General features: G+C 46.1%; 1 protein-coding gene across 3 annotated transcripts in view; it reads left to right on the top strand.

Annotated features, from left to right (window-relative positions):
* The window catches only part of C6H6orf118 (chromosome 6 C6orf118 homolog), a 338,123-nt gene that overhangs the window by 178,466 nt on the left and 142,575 nt on the right, over positions 1 to 17,082 (top strand). For all 3 annotated transcript variants that reach the window (XM_078648656.1, XM_078648655.1, XM_078648654.1), the window contains one exon: positions 3,872 to 3,994. In XM_078648656.1, coding sequence (XP_078504782.1) covers positions 3,872 to 3,994 — 123 coding nt within the window. The remainder of the gene's footprint in view (positions 1 to 3,871; positions 3,995 to 17,082) is intronic.

The following is a 17,082-nucleotide window of genomic DNA, read 5'->3' as shown; positions in this document are numbered from 1 at the left end:
GTGTATCATCGGCATACATAAGGTAGGAGATGTTGGCGGCATGAAGCACCTTGGTGAGAGGTTCAAGGTAAAGGTTGAAGAGGGTGGGCGAGAGGGTTGATCCTTGTGGAACTCCAACAGAAACTGGCGAGGGGGCAGATAGATCACCGTTGATGGGGACTCTCTGTGAGCAGTTTCGGACGAAGGATCTAAACCATTCAAGGACGGTGCTATCCAATGCCATCCTTAATTTGAGGCGTTCTAGGAGAATTTCGTGGTTCACCGTATCAAAGGCGGAGGAAAGGTCTAGAAGGATTAGGAGACAGGTTTTGCTCTAGTCTAGGGCTTGGAGGGCGTCATCCACAATGTGGAGGAGGGTGGTTTCCATGCTGTGCCTAGGTCTGAAACCTGATTGGAAGTCATCTAGAAGGTGAAAGTTGTTGATGTGTAGACTTAGTTGCTGTTGCACACATTTTTCCAGAACTGTGGCAAGGAGTGGGATGTTAGATATGGTTCTATAGTTCTCGGCGGCAGCATGGTCCAGCGCGGGCTTTTTTAGGATGGGGACAACTTGGCCAGTCTTGAGCGAATCAGGGATTGAGCCCTGTAGGAGGGAGGCGTTGATTATTGTGGTCCAGGAAGGGATGATAGCCTGAGAGGCACTAGCTAGGCAGTTACAGGGGAGAGGATCATTAAAGTGATTGTTCGGTTTTAAGGAGGCAAGAATTCTCGAGATAGAGTCATTGTCATAGACTTTAAAGTTGGACCAGTGTGCTCGGTTTTTTGGTGAGGTTTGGGCGGACAATGCGGAGAGAGGAGGTGGAGCTGGCTGATTTTGATTTTGGTGGTAGGATGCGGATTTAAGTTCATTTCCTAGAGCAGAGATTTTTTAACAGAAGAAGGTGGAGAATTTCTCGCTAGATATTAGAGGTTTAGGTGTTTTTTGGTGGTTTTCACTAGTTTGTTGGATTGGTGTTTGACCAAGACAAACAGCTTGAGAGGTCGATTTTTGGCGTTCTCCAGTTCAGTTCTAAAAAATTATTTTTTAGTGTTAAGGATTTTCTTATTGTAGGCATTTCTGGCCTGTCGAAGGAGTTTAAGATGTGCTGCAGATGGGTGTTGTTTCCAGATTCGTTCCGTCTGTCGAAGGGATCTCCTCTCCTTGTTAAGGGATCCGTTGAACCAGGAATTCCGTCCTTGATCTGGGTTCTTTTCAATTTTAGAGGTGCGAGATCATCTAGAATGTCGGTTATGGAGGAGGAATAATGGTCCGCTAGATTGGAGATCGATGTGCACTGTTGGGGAGGAGATCATTCTCACAATGCGCTGTCAGTTTCTCTTGGTCGAGGTTCTTGGTGTCCCTAACCCATCGTTTGGGTATAACAGGTTGAGGTGTCCATGATTTATGGGTGCTGGGCAGGAGGAAGGTGATGGCGTGGTGATCAGACCAATCACAAGGATCAATGAAGATAAGTTTGACCACTGATTACTTAGCAATGATCCAGTCTAGGGTGGCACCTTTCTAATGAGTGGGGAGGGAGCAGGCTTGGGTAAGGGCTTGGTCGGCCAAGAAGTCTCTGATTGCATTGACCTGAGGGTCCTTAGGATCGTTCCAATGTAAGTAAAAAATGCCAAGGAAAATGTCATTAGAGTTTGGGGACACCTTGGCTGTGATGATTTCCGTGAAGGTGTCTTTCTTGCCAGGGAGGTGGTAAAAGATGTGAAGTTTGCACAGCTGTGAGGTGTTATTGGAAATGGCGAGTGCGAGGTATTCGCAGGAGTCCGAGGGGACCACCGGCAGTTCCGTAATAAGGAGGTTAGAATGGTATATACAGGCAATGCCACCCTCTTTTTTCTTTGAGGGCCGGTTTAGCCTAACGATATTATAGTTGGGCGGGACTAAGAGGTTGAGGTAGGGCGAAGAGGAGTCCTTGAGCCAAGATTCAGTTAAGACCGCTGGGTCGAATTTATGGCTCAGGATTAGGTCAGCGACATCAGATGCATGCTTTACAGCTGACTGGCAGTTAATTAGGAGGCCGGCTAGGGAGGGGTAGGATTGGATGTCGAATGTAGAAGCTGAAGTGGGAACTTTAGCTAGGTTACTATTAACCACCCCTCTGATGTGGAGGGTAGCAGATCTGTTTGGGTTGGTTGCAACTGTGCAGATAGGGCGTTCTCCCCTCAGGTTTAAGGGGCATGGGGTAGTCAGGGCCGAGTCGTACCTACTGAGGAGGTTAGCCACTTCTTCTTCCGTGAGTTCTGAGGGATTAAGCGTGCCAGGGGTGGGTTTGTAGGTGTGAAGGAGAGCAAGGATTTCTTCTTCAGAGAGGTGGCAGGGTTGCTTATGAGGGCGCAAGTGTCTCAGGAATAGTGATAGAGGGTGGAGGCGGGGCATCGTGAGGGGGATGTGGGTCGCATTCTGTGTGAGCCGTAGATTAGAAAAGGAGAGTTCAGTGATGTGAAGGAGGTTCTTCAGGTCCAGAATTGATTTGTGGATGCTCAGTGTTAACTCGGAGGTTCTGCAGTGGAGAATATCAATATCTCTAAGAGAGGTGTTTGCTGGTAGGCCGCGTCCCGTTGCCAGGGAGCGGTTCTGATGGTGAATGCAGGTAGCCTAGAGGTGGGTTCAGGTGGGCTGAGGGCTGGTAGGAGGCAAGCTGTTGGGATGGCGTGAGGGGGGCTAGGTCAATTTGCATCCCTATGGGAGGGGCTAGCTCGGCCAGAGTTTTGTGCCAAATTAGATGTTTCCATGCCAGAGTTGTGACCCCTAGCGGGTGTTACATTAGGCCGGTAGCAGGATGTGATGAGTTTGGGGATGCTTCTGATGGCCTGTGCTGGAATCATGATGGCGGGGCTGGGTGGACATGTGAGGTGGGTTCTAGGGGGAGTTTTGGAGTTAGACAGAGTGGGAATCCCGAGGTGGTCTAGGTTCTGTGGTAAGCGCGCGCAGTGGATGGCATGTGTGGGCGAGTGGGTGATAGGGCCAGGTCGCCCAATGACGAGGTCGCTGGCAGGAGAGGTTGGTGAGGGGCCAGGTATATTTGGCGGAGAGGGCACGTGGAGGAGCGGCGGGAGCGTGAACTGAGATGGGTTGTGAACATGTTTTTTAAGGAGGGAGAAGAGGTCCGCAAATCTTATGAGGTTTTTGGGAGGCCCTTGAATCAGGATGGTGCCGCTATTGTATAAGGTGATGGTAAGGTCTGCACGTAGATTTGCAGACGGAGTGATTGTGAGTTTTTTTCCGTGAGGGATGTTCCTTGTTTCATGTACTTTGAGGAAGCTCAAGAAGGCATTATGCCAGCGAGATGTTTTCCTGGAGTGGAATTTCTTACCTTATTTATGAAGGTCCAAACTGCTATAAACCCTGAAGGGATTTATGACGATCATGATGACGCAAAAGGGTTTTTGAATACATTATCATGTAAGTCTAACCCCTTGGAAAGAACTGGGGGAGTTGGCGAATGTAACATCAGCTAAGAGTACGAAAACAAACACATGATATTTTTTAGGGGGTTTTATAATCCTGTAAAAGATGTTTTATTATAAACAATCATTTCTTTAAAGGAAAGTTTGGCATTGAATTAGAATAATGGGAAGAATGTTGGTTATGTCCTGAATGAAGTGGGAGGAAGATTACGGCTATAAAAAAACCCTGGGATATCAATGGGACACCCAATGAACTATAGGGTAGAGTGAAATAGTACTCTTGTGTAGTTGGGCAGAGTTTTTATGGTATGAAGGTACTAGACCAAGGCTTCTGATATACTTGTCTCTCTTTCTGTCTACCTTAACCTATAGTTGTCAAATTCTGAAACATATCTCTTTATGGCAGCAAGTCCCATTAGACAAAGGACGATTTTCACTAATTTCTGTTTATTCTTGTGCCCTGCAGGAACTCAAGAGTTTATCAGACTCATGTCCACCACATTTCAAACGGTTGCAGGTCATCAGTGATTGTTTCGAAGATCTTTGCAACGAATCTGTGATATTTGGCCATCTTCTCAGTCAAATTAAGGTAATTGTCTAAAATAACGTGGTGCTTAAATCATTTAGCAACAATATGGTGGTCTTTGACACCCTTTAGTGAGAGTTTCAATGCAAAGTAACATCTTTTTCAGTCTATACAGGATTCAGAGGGCTCATCTCTAAAAAGCATTCTCTTGTCTCTCATGTTAGGAGGGAATGGAAAACAGGATTTGATTAAATCATATGGTGCCCTCTGCACGCTCATGGTAAATACAAAACCTGCCCGACAATATTTTTATAATCACTTTCAGAAAGCCCACAAAAAGCAGCGAGGATTTCCACACATTGTTTTGTTTCATTTTCCTATCATTTTCACAGCACCACTTTCATCTTTGTTATCTTTAGAAAAACAAATCCTTCATAGGCTACTCTTCATGCTCTTTAGTCAATGGGGCACAAACGTTAGAGCGAAAGACAGCTAGAAAAGGATAAAAACTAACGTCATATCATATTGATTTGTATAGCACACTAATCACCTGAGAGCGTATGTAGATGTTTGTGCTGGTGTGTAGGTGTGTGCTTCCCAAGGTGCTTATACGAAAAGCCAGGTCTCCAGCTTCTTGCTGAAGTCAGCGAAGTGAGGAGGAGACTCTGATGTGTTGTGGGAGGTCGTTACATGTCTTGGGTGCGATGTAGGAGAATGAGTGACCTCCAGTGTACGCGACTGTTTAGGTATTCTGGTCCTGTGATGTGCAGGGCTTTGTTTGTGTGCATAAGAAGTTTCACTTGACTGCACCTGTGAATGGAAAGCCAATGAAGCTACCCGAGGTGCAGTGTGATATGGGTGTGGAGTGGGAGGTCGAGTATGAGTCTTGTAGTGGTGTTCTGGATGGTTTGGAGTATGTGGGGGTGTTGTTTGGAGAGCCCAGCTTAAAGAGTGTTGCCGTAGTCCAGCCTGCTGGTGATGTGTGCTTGCGTGATGGTCCATTTGGTGTTTCTGAGGAAACCATTTGAAGATCTTCTATAGCATCTGTAGGAGGTAGAAGTAGGATGTGCATACTTTGTTGACTTGAGCTGTCATGTTGAGCTTGTCTAGATTTCTAGCTTGTCCAGAGCTTGTCTAGATTTCTTGCATGGTCTATGGATGTTGATCCTAGCTCTGATGGCCAGTAGGTGGGTTCCATGGGGGAGGTCCTGTTGCCAAAGACCAGTACTTCCATCCATTTTGTCGGAGCTGAGCTGCAGGCAGTTGATTCGCATCCAGTCTGCCACCATGGCCATGCAGTTCGTGAAGTTGGTCCTGGTCATGGCTGTCTTGCTCATCATGGAGAGGATGAGTTGGGTGTCATTGGCGTAGGAGATGACGGTTATGTTTTGTGATAGAATTATGTTGAGGAGCGGTGACATGTATTAGTTGAAAAGGGTGAGGCTGAGGGACGATCTCTGTGGAGCTTCACATATCAATACCTTGGTCTCTGATGAGAAGGGTGGCAGCCTGACCCTTTGGGTTCTTCCCATGAGGAAGGAACAGATCCTTTAGAGAGCAGAACCTGGGATGCCAATTTCATGGAGTCTTCTGATGAGGGTGTTGTGGGAGACAGTGTTGAAGGCTGCGAAGAGGTTGAGCAGTATTAAGGCTGCTCTTTGTCCTTGGTCCAGGATGATTAAAATGTTGTTGGTGGCCACTATGAGTGCTGTTTCAGGACTGTGGTTCTTTCTGAATCCTGATTGAATGTTGTCTAGAAGAAGGTAAAGTTCGAGGTGAGTTATGAGTTGCTTGTTGATGGGCTTCTCAATCACTTTGGCTGAATAGGGGAGCAGGGAGATATGTCGGAATTTACTCAGTTAATTCACGTGGTCTGTGGGCGTGTTGAGGAGAGCTTTGATTTCTGAAAGTTTCCATTCATCCAGAAAAGTGGCGAACGTGATGGAGGTATTGATGATTTGGTTCAGTGTGGTGCTGATTGGTGATGTTTAAAGATTATAGATGTAGTGGTGACATGGGTCTGGTGGAGCACCTGAGTGGATGGTTTGTATGATTGCCGCTGTGTCAGTTCTGGTGAGCGTTGCCCATTCGATCAGGAGACCGTCATGGTTGGTCGTGGGTAGGCTAGAAACGAGTTCTCTGGGTTTGGGTTGGTGTACGATGTTGCTGTAGATATTTATGATTTTGCTGTGGAAGAAGTTCAATAGGTTGTTGCAGAATTGTTGGGAGACAGCGATGTTGACAGTGGCTAAGGGTGAGTTGAAACCCTTAAAGATCAAGAAAATATACTTGCAGCTATTGGAGCTTCCTTTGATGCAGTCCACCAGAGCTTTTTTCTTGGTGTCTCTTAATTGCTGGTGATAGCGTCAGAGTGCAGCCTGGTAGGTAGTTCTGTCTGTGGTGTTGTGGCTGGCTCTCCATTTCCTTTCTAGCTTATTATAATGACGCTTGGTGTCATGGAGGTCTTCTGTTTCTGCTAGATGGGTGTGAGGGAGTGCGCGTAGTTCTTGATCAAATTGCTAAAGTTGTTGATTTCCTTGTCGAGGTTGTCTGTGGGGCTAGGTTGATCCGTGCTGATGCCACTGAGTCAGTCTGCTTCTGTAATTTTGCTCCAGCTGCGGCTTGGAATGCTGAACTTGAGCGGGGTGTTGACTTGAGGTGTGTTGAAGTGGATGATGGTGTTGTTGGTCCATGTGTGTGGTGCGGTGGAATAGTAGTGAAGATGGGGTCCAGTCTGTGTCCTGCAGTGTGTATTGGTTCTGGGATGAGCTGAGTGAGTCCGATGTTGCTCAAACTTTCGAGGACTTCTGTGGAGCTAGGGTTTTTTCGGTCTACCAGGTGAAAGTTGAGCTCACCAAGGAGAATGTAGGCTCTGGAATCGATGGTGAGTGGAGAGACAAAGTTGGTGATAAGGTTGGTAAAGGTGGCTCGTGGTCCGGGTGGTCGTTAGGAGAGGTTCCATTCAGAGTGAAGTTTTCAGAGATTTTCTAAGCATATCCAAAACTGAATAGATGTTCACAAAGCCAATAGCGATTGCTTTTTTTATTGCGGAAAGCAAGAATTCATGGTCTTTCATACAGATTTCCGCATCACCATTTCTCTTGCACACATACACCTCTAACTCACAAAAGGTAATGGAAATAATGCTTGCACGTAGTCTAACCACTGGCAATCCCTCGGGGTAGGATTTCAACCCATCATTACTTTTTGTCCATCATGCCACCTCAGATTAGACTGAGCTGTCTGCAAATCAGCAATCTAATAAAAACCTCCCATCCACACTGCCAAGCCAGGTCTGGGCATTACTGAAACACAAGCAACCCAAGACCGGTTTCAGCATAGTTCAGCCTCTTCATTCAGGTTCAGCTTGGTACCAGCGGCACAGTGAGCACAGGAATGTAGCTGCACTGGTGTTGGTGATGATGATAATAGTGTTGGTGGTATATTGCTGATTGTAATGGTGAGAATGATGGCAGCAGTGGCGATGTTGATGATGGGATGGTGATGGTAGTTAGATTGGTAGAGATTGTGGTAGCAGTGATGATAGTGGTGGGGTTATAGTGGCGGCAATGGTGGAGTTGATGATGGGGATAGTCGTGATAATTTGAGGGTAGCAGCAGTGATGGTGGTGGTTTTGGTAGTGGCAGTGATAGGAGCAGTGGTGCTGATGGTCTCTGAAATGAATGCCGATACTGCTGGTGGTAATAGCGATGGCGGTGAATGTTTTTAATGGTGATAATGTTGTTGTTGGAAAAGGTGATAATGGTGCTAGTGGAAATTGTGGTCAAAGTAATGGTGATGGTGAACTGAACAAAGAGCACTACTAGAGTTAAGCTGTACCCTCAAATCGAGTGTTCTGAAGCAAGCTAGAAGATGGATTTTGCATTGTAAGTGGTGAACCTAAATAATATACACAGCATATGGTTACAAAGTATATGCTTTTTACAAATGCTCACTATTATTATTGCATATTTAAGAACCCCTATGTTCATATGTCTGTAAATCCAACAACATGTTATGACAATAAAGTGCAACAAACGAACGCTCAATATCAATTAGTGAATAGCACTGTACCTTTATGAAAGGCTAACACATCTAGTCATCAGCACTTCCTAAACCAAAAGAGATAAATATAAAATGTCTTGTCAGCAAATTGAATGCATCACCAATACAAATTTGCTCTAATTACAAGCTACATGGCATGTCACATCTGCAGTTTAACAAAAGAACAGTGTGATGCTATTACCAAAACGTAATGGGAACATAATGGGACAGTGAATTATTCCACTAAATGCTGTAGCCCTGATGGACAGTCCATCTATACAAAGGCAAACATACCAAGCATTTGCAATGCAATAGGTCTCGCATTAGGAAAGTGGGAGCTATTGGCATTGCAAATGCTGAATTGTATTGGGTATGTGTTGGTTTTGGAAAATGGTGTATTAATGTTATTGTTAAATATAATGGTAACTGTTTTAATGTTTGGAAATGTGCCATGTATAGTATTTGCAATGTAATATGTGTTGTGTTGAGAGTGAGTGAGTTTGGGAGTGAGAGTGAGTGGGAGAGTAATTTAGAGATTGTGAGTGAATTAGACAGTAGGAGAGTGTGTTATTGAGAGTATAGGAGAGTTGGAGTTTGGGAGAGTTGGAGTGTGGGAGATTTGGGGTGTGTGAGAGTTGGGGTGTTGGAGGGTGTTGTTGGGGTTGTGGGAGGGTGTTCAGGTGTGGGGTGGTTTTGGAGGGACTTGGGGTGTGGGGGGAGTTGGGGTGTGGGGGGTGTTGTGGTGTGGGGGGATTTGGGGTGTGGGTGGATTTGTGGTGGATTTGGGGTGTGGGGTGCATTTGGGGTGTGGGGTGGATGTGGGGTTGATATTGAGTGTAGGGTGAATTTGGGGTGTTTTTTGGGGTGTGTGGTGGTTTTGTTGTGGATTTGGGGTGTGGGGTGTGGGGGTGTATTTGGGGTGGGGGTGTATTTGGGGTTGATTTGGGGTGAAAATCTACGTGTTTTTTTTTGTTGAGCCTATACAGTAAGCAAAGTGTCCAAAAAGTAATGTAATTATTTTGCGTATATTGTGTTGGCCACAAACAGTAAGTGAGCAGTGCCTGTGTGTGCGCATTGCCTGTGTGTGTGAGCAGCCTGTGTGTATGAGATCAGCGTGTGTGTGTGAAAGTAACTTGTGTGTGTGAGAGCAGTGTGTGTCAATGCAACGGGGCTCATGCTATCGACCTTAGAAGGATGAAAAAGGAATGGGCGTGGCATATTTTAAGTTTGAAAGCGCAGAATGCGTGCTGGGTAAACTGACATTTTTTGTTTGAGACACAGGGGTGCGTGTGAGCAGTGCCTGTGTGTGTGTGAGCAGTGCCGGTGTGTGTGTGAAGTGCCTGTGTGTGGGCATAGTCTGTGTGTGTGAGCAGTGTCTGTGTGTGTGAGCAGTGTCTGTGTGTGCGAGCAGTGTCTGTGTGTGCAAGCAGTGTCTGTGTGTGCGAACAGTGCCTGTGTGTGCGAACAGTGGCTGTGTGTGAACAGTGGCTGTGTGTGAACAGTGCCTGTGTGTGATCATTGCCTGTGTGTGTGACCAGCCTGTGTGTGTGAGCAGCCTGTGTGTATGAGAGCAGCGTGTGTGTGTGTGAAAGTAACTTGTGTGTGTGAGAGCAGTGTGTGTCAATGCAACGGGGCTCATGTTATCGACCTCAGAAGGATCAAAAGTGTATGTGTATTCCATATTTGAAGGTTGAAAGCGCAGAATGGGTGCTGGCTAAAATGAAAAGGTTTGTTTTCAAAGTGGGCGCGGTGTGACAGATACAGCATGTGTAGTCCATTGTTTTCTAAAAGTATATATTGCAATGTCTTTCCAAATGTTCCCAGCTGCAAAGTAGAGATAGGTGAGAGGCATGTGTTGCTTACGCAATAGCTAGGACGAGGTATTTACAAAAGCTCTTGTGTTTGACGTGGAGGCGCGTCTGGTTGCCGTGACTAAAAAAAATTAAAAGCGCCCGGGAAATGCTCTCGGCATTGCGGGGGCGGGGGGTGCATTCCTTTGCAGTGTGAAGCAGGGGGCGGGGGAGCGGATCCCTTTGAAGTGAAGCTCTCCGCATTGCTGTGGCGGGTCTGATGCAATGATGCGAGGCAGGCGGCTCGAGGAGCAAATGGCAAGCGCGTGCATGGGCACATGCACTCGGCGCAATCCGCCTGGTTTAGCTTTCCTGGATCCAACTCTATACTCTCGACATCTGCAATGCGCAAACGCATTGGCAGAGGTCGAGACCTAAAAAGCACACCAAAGCCAGTAGTTGTAAATGTCTCACCAAATGCCCCCTGCCTCTCGGAATTTCCTTTTGGACTTTTTGTAGGAATTGATGAGATGATGTCTTCCAGACAGCTAAACCTGGCTGTAACCATAAATAAAAACTGTCCTCATTCACATTTAGCACTTGATTTCCCAATTTCGGAAACACAGTATTTTGTACGTTTTTTGGTACTATTTGTGCTTATTTCAAAACTATTATCTCAGGATCATATGTACCAGAAACGTGTAGAAGTAAAAGTCTGTTTGCAAAATTCTGCAAACGTGAAAGCACAGAAACACATATGTGCATTTAAGATCCTACTTATCAACACGTGCACCAATAACAGTGAAGTCAGGCTCACGTACACCACCAGTAATTATTTTTTATCTATAAGCATGTATACCCTCAATTACAGCCCTAAAGCGCAGACAAACCTGGTGCAGGTGATTTATTTCTGAACGATTTGGATTGTTTTTTATGAAACTAGCATACAGTGTTTTGTGTATTGATGTAGAAAACTGAAAAATGTATAATGTGTTCATGAATACTTTAAATTGGAAGCATCTCAACCACATTTTACCCAAAACCCATAACTTTTTACATAACAGCACAGGTGAAACCTAACCTTTGTTTTGTCACTGGCCTCAGCTACAGATAAACAATTAACATTCGATTCCCACATGCAACAGGGCAAATGTGGAGTAGGTATCTGGAGCTCTGTCCACTCAGCTGGAGTGTCTGCGTTAGTCTGATCTTGCCTCTCTATCTCTAGGTCAGTTCAGTGTTTGGTGGCCAGCCGGAAGTCACAATGTTACATCTTTTCCAACCATAGCAGACTGTCTGTGGTGTGAAACCAGTTGTTCAGTCTCAGAGAATGATGAGCCACTCAATCTGTTCAATGTTGCATTCATCTATAGAGGGAGGATCTCATTAACTATATAGGAGTGGGGGTTCAAATTGGGATTCTGATGCTGTACTTATGCTTGTTTTAAGGTCTGGCTTTACAGTGCAGATGTGGTCAGAGCTTATGTGATCAACGGAAAAAGAGCTTTCAGAAGTATTACAGAGAGGAACTTAGGCTTCTCCCACACTTTCAGCACAGAATTTGATTGGGTAGAAGTTGTGTGATTCCACTGAAAACAAGAGCTTTTATTGAACTTTTTGCTCTGCTGGAAAGCTCATTCTCAATTCAGTAGGACTCCATTGATAATAGTATCAAGCTAATGATCAAGGCAATATACCTGATCTATTAATTTTGAAATGTTTTGATAAAGGCAGTAGGCCTGATGTATTTATTGTGAAAAGTATATGTGAAAGTCAATGGGCATTTAGGGTGAATTGCTAAAACTCTGTAGTAAAGCCTTCAGAGAAGTCTATTGTGACATAGAAATGTATAGATTAGCTTAGGAGGCAATAGTTGTGGTATTGTTACTTCCATTGACAAACCTTGGGGATAGAAGATTTGCACTGTGATAATACTTGTTGGGCACTCTTAGGACTGCGTTTTTTTGTATTGTCACCTGTAATTCTGTCTACATTTGTACTTTTATGGCTGTGTGGCTCATGACTGCTTTGTAGGAAAACTTACGCTCAAAAAGCAGGGTGGGTTAGTTACTGTTGGAAGATGGTTTATTAGTCAAGCCCCAGTAAATAAATCCTCTCAATAAATAAATCCTTGCTCAACCCTTGGCAGTTTGGCTGCGAGCAGACCGACTTAACTTAATAGACAGGTGTGTAAAGCATTTAAAACACCAATAAAAGTGAATAAGTAAGACACAACACACAATAAAAATCCAACACCAGTTTTATAGCAATAGGAAATGTTTTTATGTTTAAAATGACACCAAAATGACAAAAATCCAAATTAGGGAGCTGGAGATATGAATTTGTAAAGATTAAAAGAGATAATTAACAATTAGAAGCAAATCGCGCTCCAGGAGTTATATAAGGTCATGCTGGATTCGGACAATGTCAAGAGTTCAGGCCACCAACAATGTAACACTTTTACACTTACTTCCAGAAGTGTTTCTTGATGCAGGAACGTGGTCCACAGTACCAGCCAAGGGTTCAGAAGCTCTGACGTACCTCTTAGGGTCTGGGACTACAACTCCCACAATGCACCTGATCAATCCAAATAAAATTCAGGTGAAGCTTGTTAGCTGGAGTTGTCCTTGTTGTTGATATTGCAGGTAGTTATTCCACCACTTTTCTACCTATTACTGATCAAGGAGTCCACTCCTTAGCCTTTAAGGCAGGCAAAGTTCTGTTGTTGTGAAGCCTTGTGAGTTCAGCAGGTGCAGTCCTTATGAGTGCAGTCTTCTCTTGGGCAGTCCAAGGGTCCAGCAGGGGAATCCTTCTTCTCCATATGTTTCTTTTGGGTTTTTGAGTGTCCACAACACCAGCCAAGGGTCCAGAAGCTCTGATTTGGCTATGGATGTTTGGGACTTAAATTCCCAATGCATCTTATGAAATCCTTTAAAGGTGAAACCGGTCAACTAGGCTTATCTTGATGACGTCGATGCAGGTGACTTCTTGAAGCTCTTTTGTACCTTTTGCTTTCAGGGAGCCCACTCCTTAATCCGTTTAAAGCCAGGCAAAGTCCTCTTTTGTGAAGCCCAAAGTGAACAGCAGGTGCAGCCCTTATGAGTACAGTCCTCTTGTGGTGCAGATCAGGGGTTCAGCAGGGCAGTTCCTCAACTCTTGATAGCTCCTCGCAAGGATCTGAGTTGCTGGACAGCTCTCCCATATTTATCCAGGTTTATGGGCTGGCAAGAAGGAGGGTATCCCTGACGAATGGGGTGCAGGGTGCCACCCTCTGAGATGACTACTTCCCCTGAAGTGTGGCTGTTTCTTGTCTCAGTAAATCCTGGTCCACAAACATCAAACTGGATAAAATCTTTCCTGGAGCTTCAGGTCTGGCTAACCCAACCTATGGATGTGGCTAACTCTCCTTCCAGCCTCTCTGCTAATACAGTTAAAAGGGCTGCCATCTGGCTGGGGGTGCAGGATGTCGGGATGGGCCTGGTTCATGTCCTTACTGTCTTTCTCTCATTGAAAACCCGTTTGGCTACCCTGCCCACTTCCTGCAGTTTGCTTTGCAGCTGCAGTTCTCCTATCACCAGATGTTTCTTTGTTTCCTTACAGGCCACTTTGCACCTCATCAGAGCAGTTTGGCTCAAACTGTCAAAGGCTGGTCAATCAGGAGAAGCTGAAACAGAGCTGGATTCAGGCACATTCAGAAAGAAAACTCTATAACATATTTTCTGTCATAGTTATAATAAGTCCCACCTTGGCGAGTTGTTGGATTCATTCTATTATTTTGACACTTTGATTATTATTTTAGCTCACTTCTGACGATAGTTAGACTTTATAAAATGTAAAATAAAGCCTATAGAGCTAATGCACTACAATGAGGAAAAACGAAATTGCAAATGTTTCCCTCACCAGGACTTATAAAACACCTTTTATGTTGTCCCTTATTATCTGATAGAGGCTTCAAGCTGCAGATTCCTTACCTTTGAATTTCCCAGGCATCAGGCTGGATCCGGGAACTTTTGCTGAGCAAAACCACTTGTGCGTGACATCAGGTGGCTCCATTCGGTTCCACGTGACCTTAATGGCGTCGGTATTGTCGGTTATGATGTCGCTGTGAATACATGGGTGCTACCCAGGCATGCGAACGTCACTTCTTTTCTTACCATGCCAGTTAAGCGCCCATCTGGGAAGAGCTACCCCTCTGCCGCTTTTTGGTAGGCTTTTGTCGATATTTTTGATGACTGTGTGCGAGGGATGTCGGGTAGGAAGACAGGTTTTAAACGTGCAGGACTTGTTCTTGCATAATGTCGGTTACTGATCGCCGACTTCACGCCTCCCTCCAGTTCCGGGAGCCGGAGCAACTCCAGCTCAAATGAAGGATTTTTACGAGGCCATGTGCCGCGTATTTGAGCGGACCAACCCGTTGGTGAAACCTCGGCCCTGCGGGATCAGATGGGGCCCTTTTGGGTTCGATGCCGTCGGCTATGGCCATGGCGCCGGTGGGGCCTCAAGGATCCGATCTCCGATCCTCTTCGACGCCGGTCGTTCAAACACGACCTTCCCCAGTGTCGTACCCGAAGTCGGTGCCAGCGACGTTGCCAGTGGCTGTTGGTGGCGTAAGCCCCATCCTCATCCCCGATGACACAGAGCCGGAACGGCGTTGTACAACGCCGATTCAGACAGAATTCAGGGGTTCTATGTTGTCAGTTGAGCACTTTTGGGATGTGCTAGGCTCAGGAGAGGAATAGGAGGAGTCTGGAGACCCTCTAGAGAACCATGATGTCTCTGAGGAGACAATGGACTTGTATGGTGAACTTAGGGATGTCAGTGGTCTGGATACTTCCCCAGACTCTGGCATGCTCCCTCCACCTACAGTGGCTACGGAGGAGGGGGCGTCCTATGCTATGGTGGTTAAGAGGGCAGCTGAGGTCCTTGGATTGAAACTGCCCTCAGTGCAGGTCAGGACTAATCTCCTGACCAAAGTGCTCCAACCTGGGGCTTCCACCTCTGAACCTCTTTTCCCCTATAATGAGGCACTTACGGACGTCCTTCTAGGAACTTGGTCCAAGTCTAGCACAGGTGCTCCTGTGAACAGGACGTTTGAATGCCACCATCGCCCAGCACCGGGTGACCCACAGTTCCTCAGCCAACACCCCACCCCAGAAAGTTTGGTGGTGCAGGCCTCTACTTCCCTAGGTGCATTCCCTCCCGCCTCTCTGGATAGGGAATCCAAGAGACTGGACTCATTTTGTAAGAAGATGCTTTCTTCCTCCAGTCTTGCATTGCAGTCTGTGAATACCGCATACTTATTGGGCCATTCCTCCCATTCTCCTTTGGAAATGGTTGCACAGGTGCTGCTTAAAGTCCCGGAGGAGGCACGGGACATGCTCTCCCAAGCTGTCAAAGACGGGAGAGATGCGGCAAAATGAACCATACGTTGTGGTTTGGATATGACCGCTTCACTGGGCTGATCTAGTTCAACGACAGTGGCTTTGAGGCGCCACGCCTGGCTTTGCACAACGGGCTTCTCATGGAATGTCCAGGCCAATTTGATGGACATGCCCTTTGATGGAACCTGCCTCTTTGGGGAAAAGGCAAACTCGGCCCTGGTCAAGTTCAAGGACTCTCGAGCTATGGTCAGATCCTTGGGCCTCTACTCCACTCCTCGTGGCCAGTCTTCCTTTCACCCCTTTGATGGCAGCAGAAGGGGCAGCGGAAGGGGTTTACAGCCGTGTCAGCCCTATCCTAGCCTCCGTCCCGCTCAGACTGCCCAAGCTGTTCGTGGACACGTTACATTCTGTCCTCGAAATGGAAGCCGGAAGTCGTCTACCACATTGCCCCCAGGAGTCGCAGTGCCAAGCACCCTTAGGCTGATTCTGCAGGATCACACTACTCCAGTGGATGGGAGAATTCGTCACCATCTCCCCGGCTGGAGATCTATAACATCAGACCAGTGGGTCTTGCAGATCCTCCAGGAGGGCTATTCTCTTCATTTCCTTTGGATGTATGACGGTACAACGCGTACCGTCACAACGCGTGCTGTTACAACGCGTCCCTTACAACGCAAGGCGTTACCACGACTTGCGTTGGGGGCGCGGATGTCGCATAGTATAATTTACTATTCTAACACCAGTCCCCGTGGACACTAGGGAAGGTGTTGGAATAGTAAATTTACTATTTTTAATCTTCTAGCGCCCTCCAGCGCAAGTCGTGGTAACGATTTGCGTTGTTACGGACGCGTCGTAACAGCACCGCGGGGAAACATCCGCGTTGTAACGGATGTTTCCCTTTCCTTTCTTTTCCTCCTACTATTCTGCTGAGTCAGGAACGGCTGGCGGAGGATCACTTAAAGCTGCTCTAAGAGGAAGTTACAGCTCTTTTGGCCAAAGGAACTATAGAAAGGGTTTCAGTTTCAGAAGTAGGCTATGGCTGTTATTCCCGCTACTTTTTTGATTCCGAAGAATAACAAGGAGCTTCATCCCATTTTGGATCTTCGCACCAATAATCTCTTCCCCAAAAAGGAGAAATTCAAGATGCTCACTTTGGCTCAGGTCTTGTCTGCCTTAGACCAAATAGACAGGATGGTGGCGTAAAAAAGAGATAATTAACAATTAGAAGCAAATCGCGCTCCAGGAGTTATATAAGGTCATGCTGGATTCGGACAATGTCAAGAGTTCAGACCACCAACAATGTAACACTTTTACACTTACTTCCAGAAGTGTTTCTTGATGCAGGAACGTGGTCCACAGTACCAGCCAAGTGTTCAGAAGCTCTGACGTACCTCTTAGGGTCTGGGACTACAACTCCCACAATGCACCTGATCAATCCAAATAAAATTCAGGTGAAGCTTGTTAGCTGGAGTTGTCCTTGTTGTTGATATTGCAGGTAGTTCTTCCACCACTTTTCTACCTATTACTAATCAAGGAGCCTACTCCTTAGCCTTTAAGGCAGGCAAAGTTCTGTTGTTGTGAAGCCTTGTGAGTGCAGCAGGTGCAGTCCTTATGAGTGCAGTCTTCTCTAGGGCAGTCCAAGGGTCCAGCAGGGCAATCCTTCTTCTCCATATGTTTCTTTTGGGTTTTTGAGTGTCCACAACACCAGCCAAGGGTCCAGAAGCTCTGATTTGGCTATGGATGTTTGGGACTTAAATTCCCAATGCATCTTATGAAATCCTTTAAAGGTGAAACCGGTCAACTAGGCTTATCTTGATGACGTCGATGCAGGTGACTTCTTGAAGCTCTTTTGTACCTTTTGCTTTCAGGGAGTCCACTCCTTAATCCGTTTAAAGCCAGGCAAAGTCCTCTTTTGTGAAGCCCAAAGTGAACAGCA

The sequence above is a fragment of the Lissotriton helveticus genome, chromosome 6 (assembly GCF_964261635.1).
Source record: "Lissotriton helveticus chromosome 6, aLisHel1.1, whole genome shotgun sequence".
In the NCBI taxonomy this organism is placed as follows: domain Eukaryota; kingdom Metazoa; phylum Chordata; class Amphibia; order Caudata; family Salamandridae; genus Lissotriton; species Lissotriton helveticus.
This window is presented reverse-complemented; position numbering and strand designations above follow the sequence as displayed.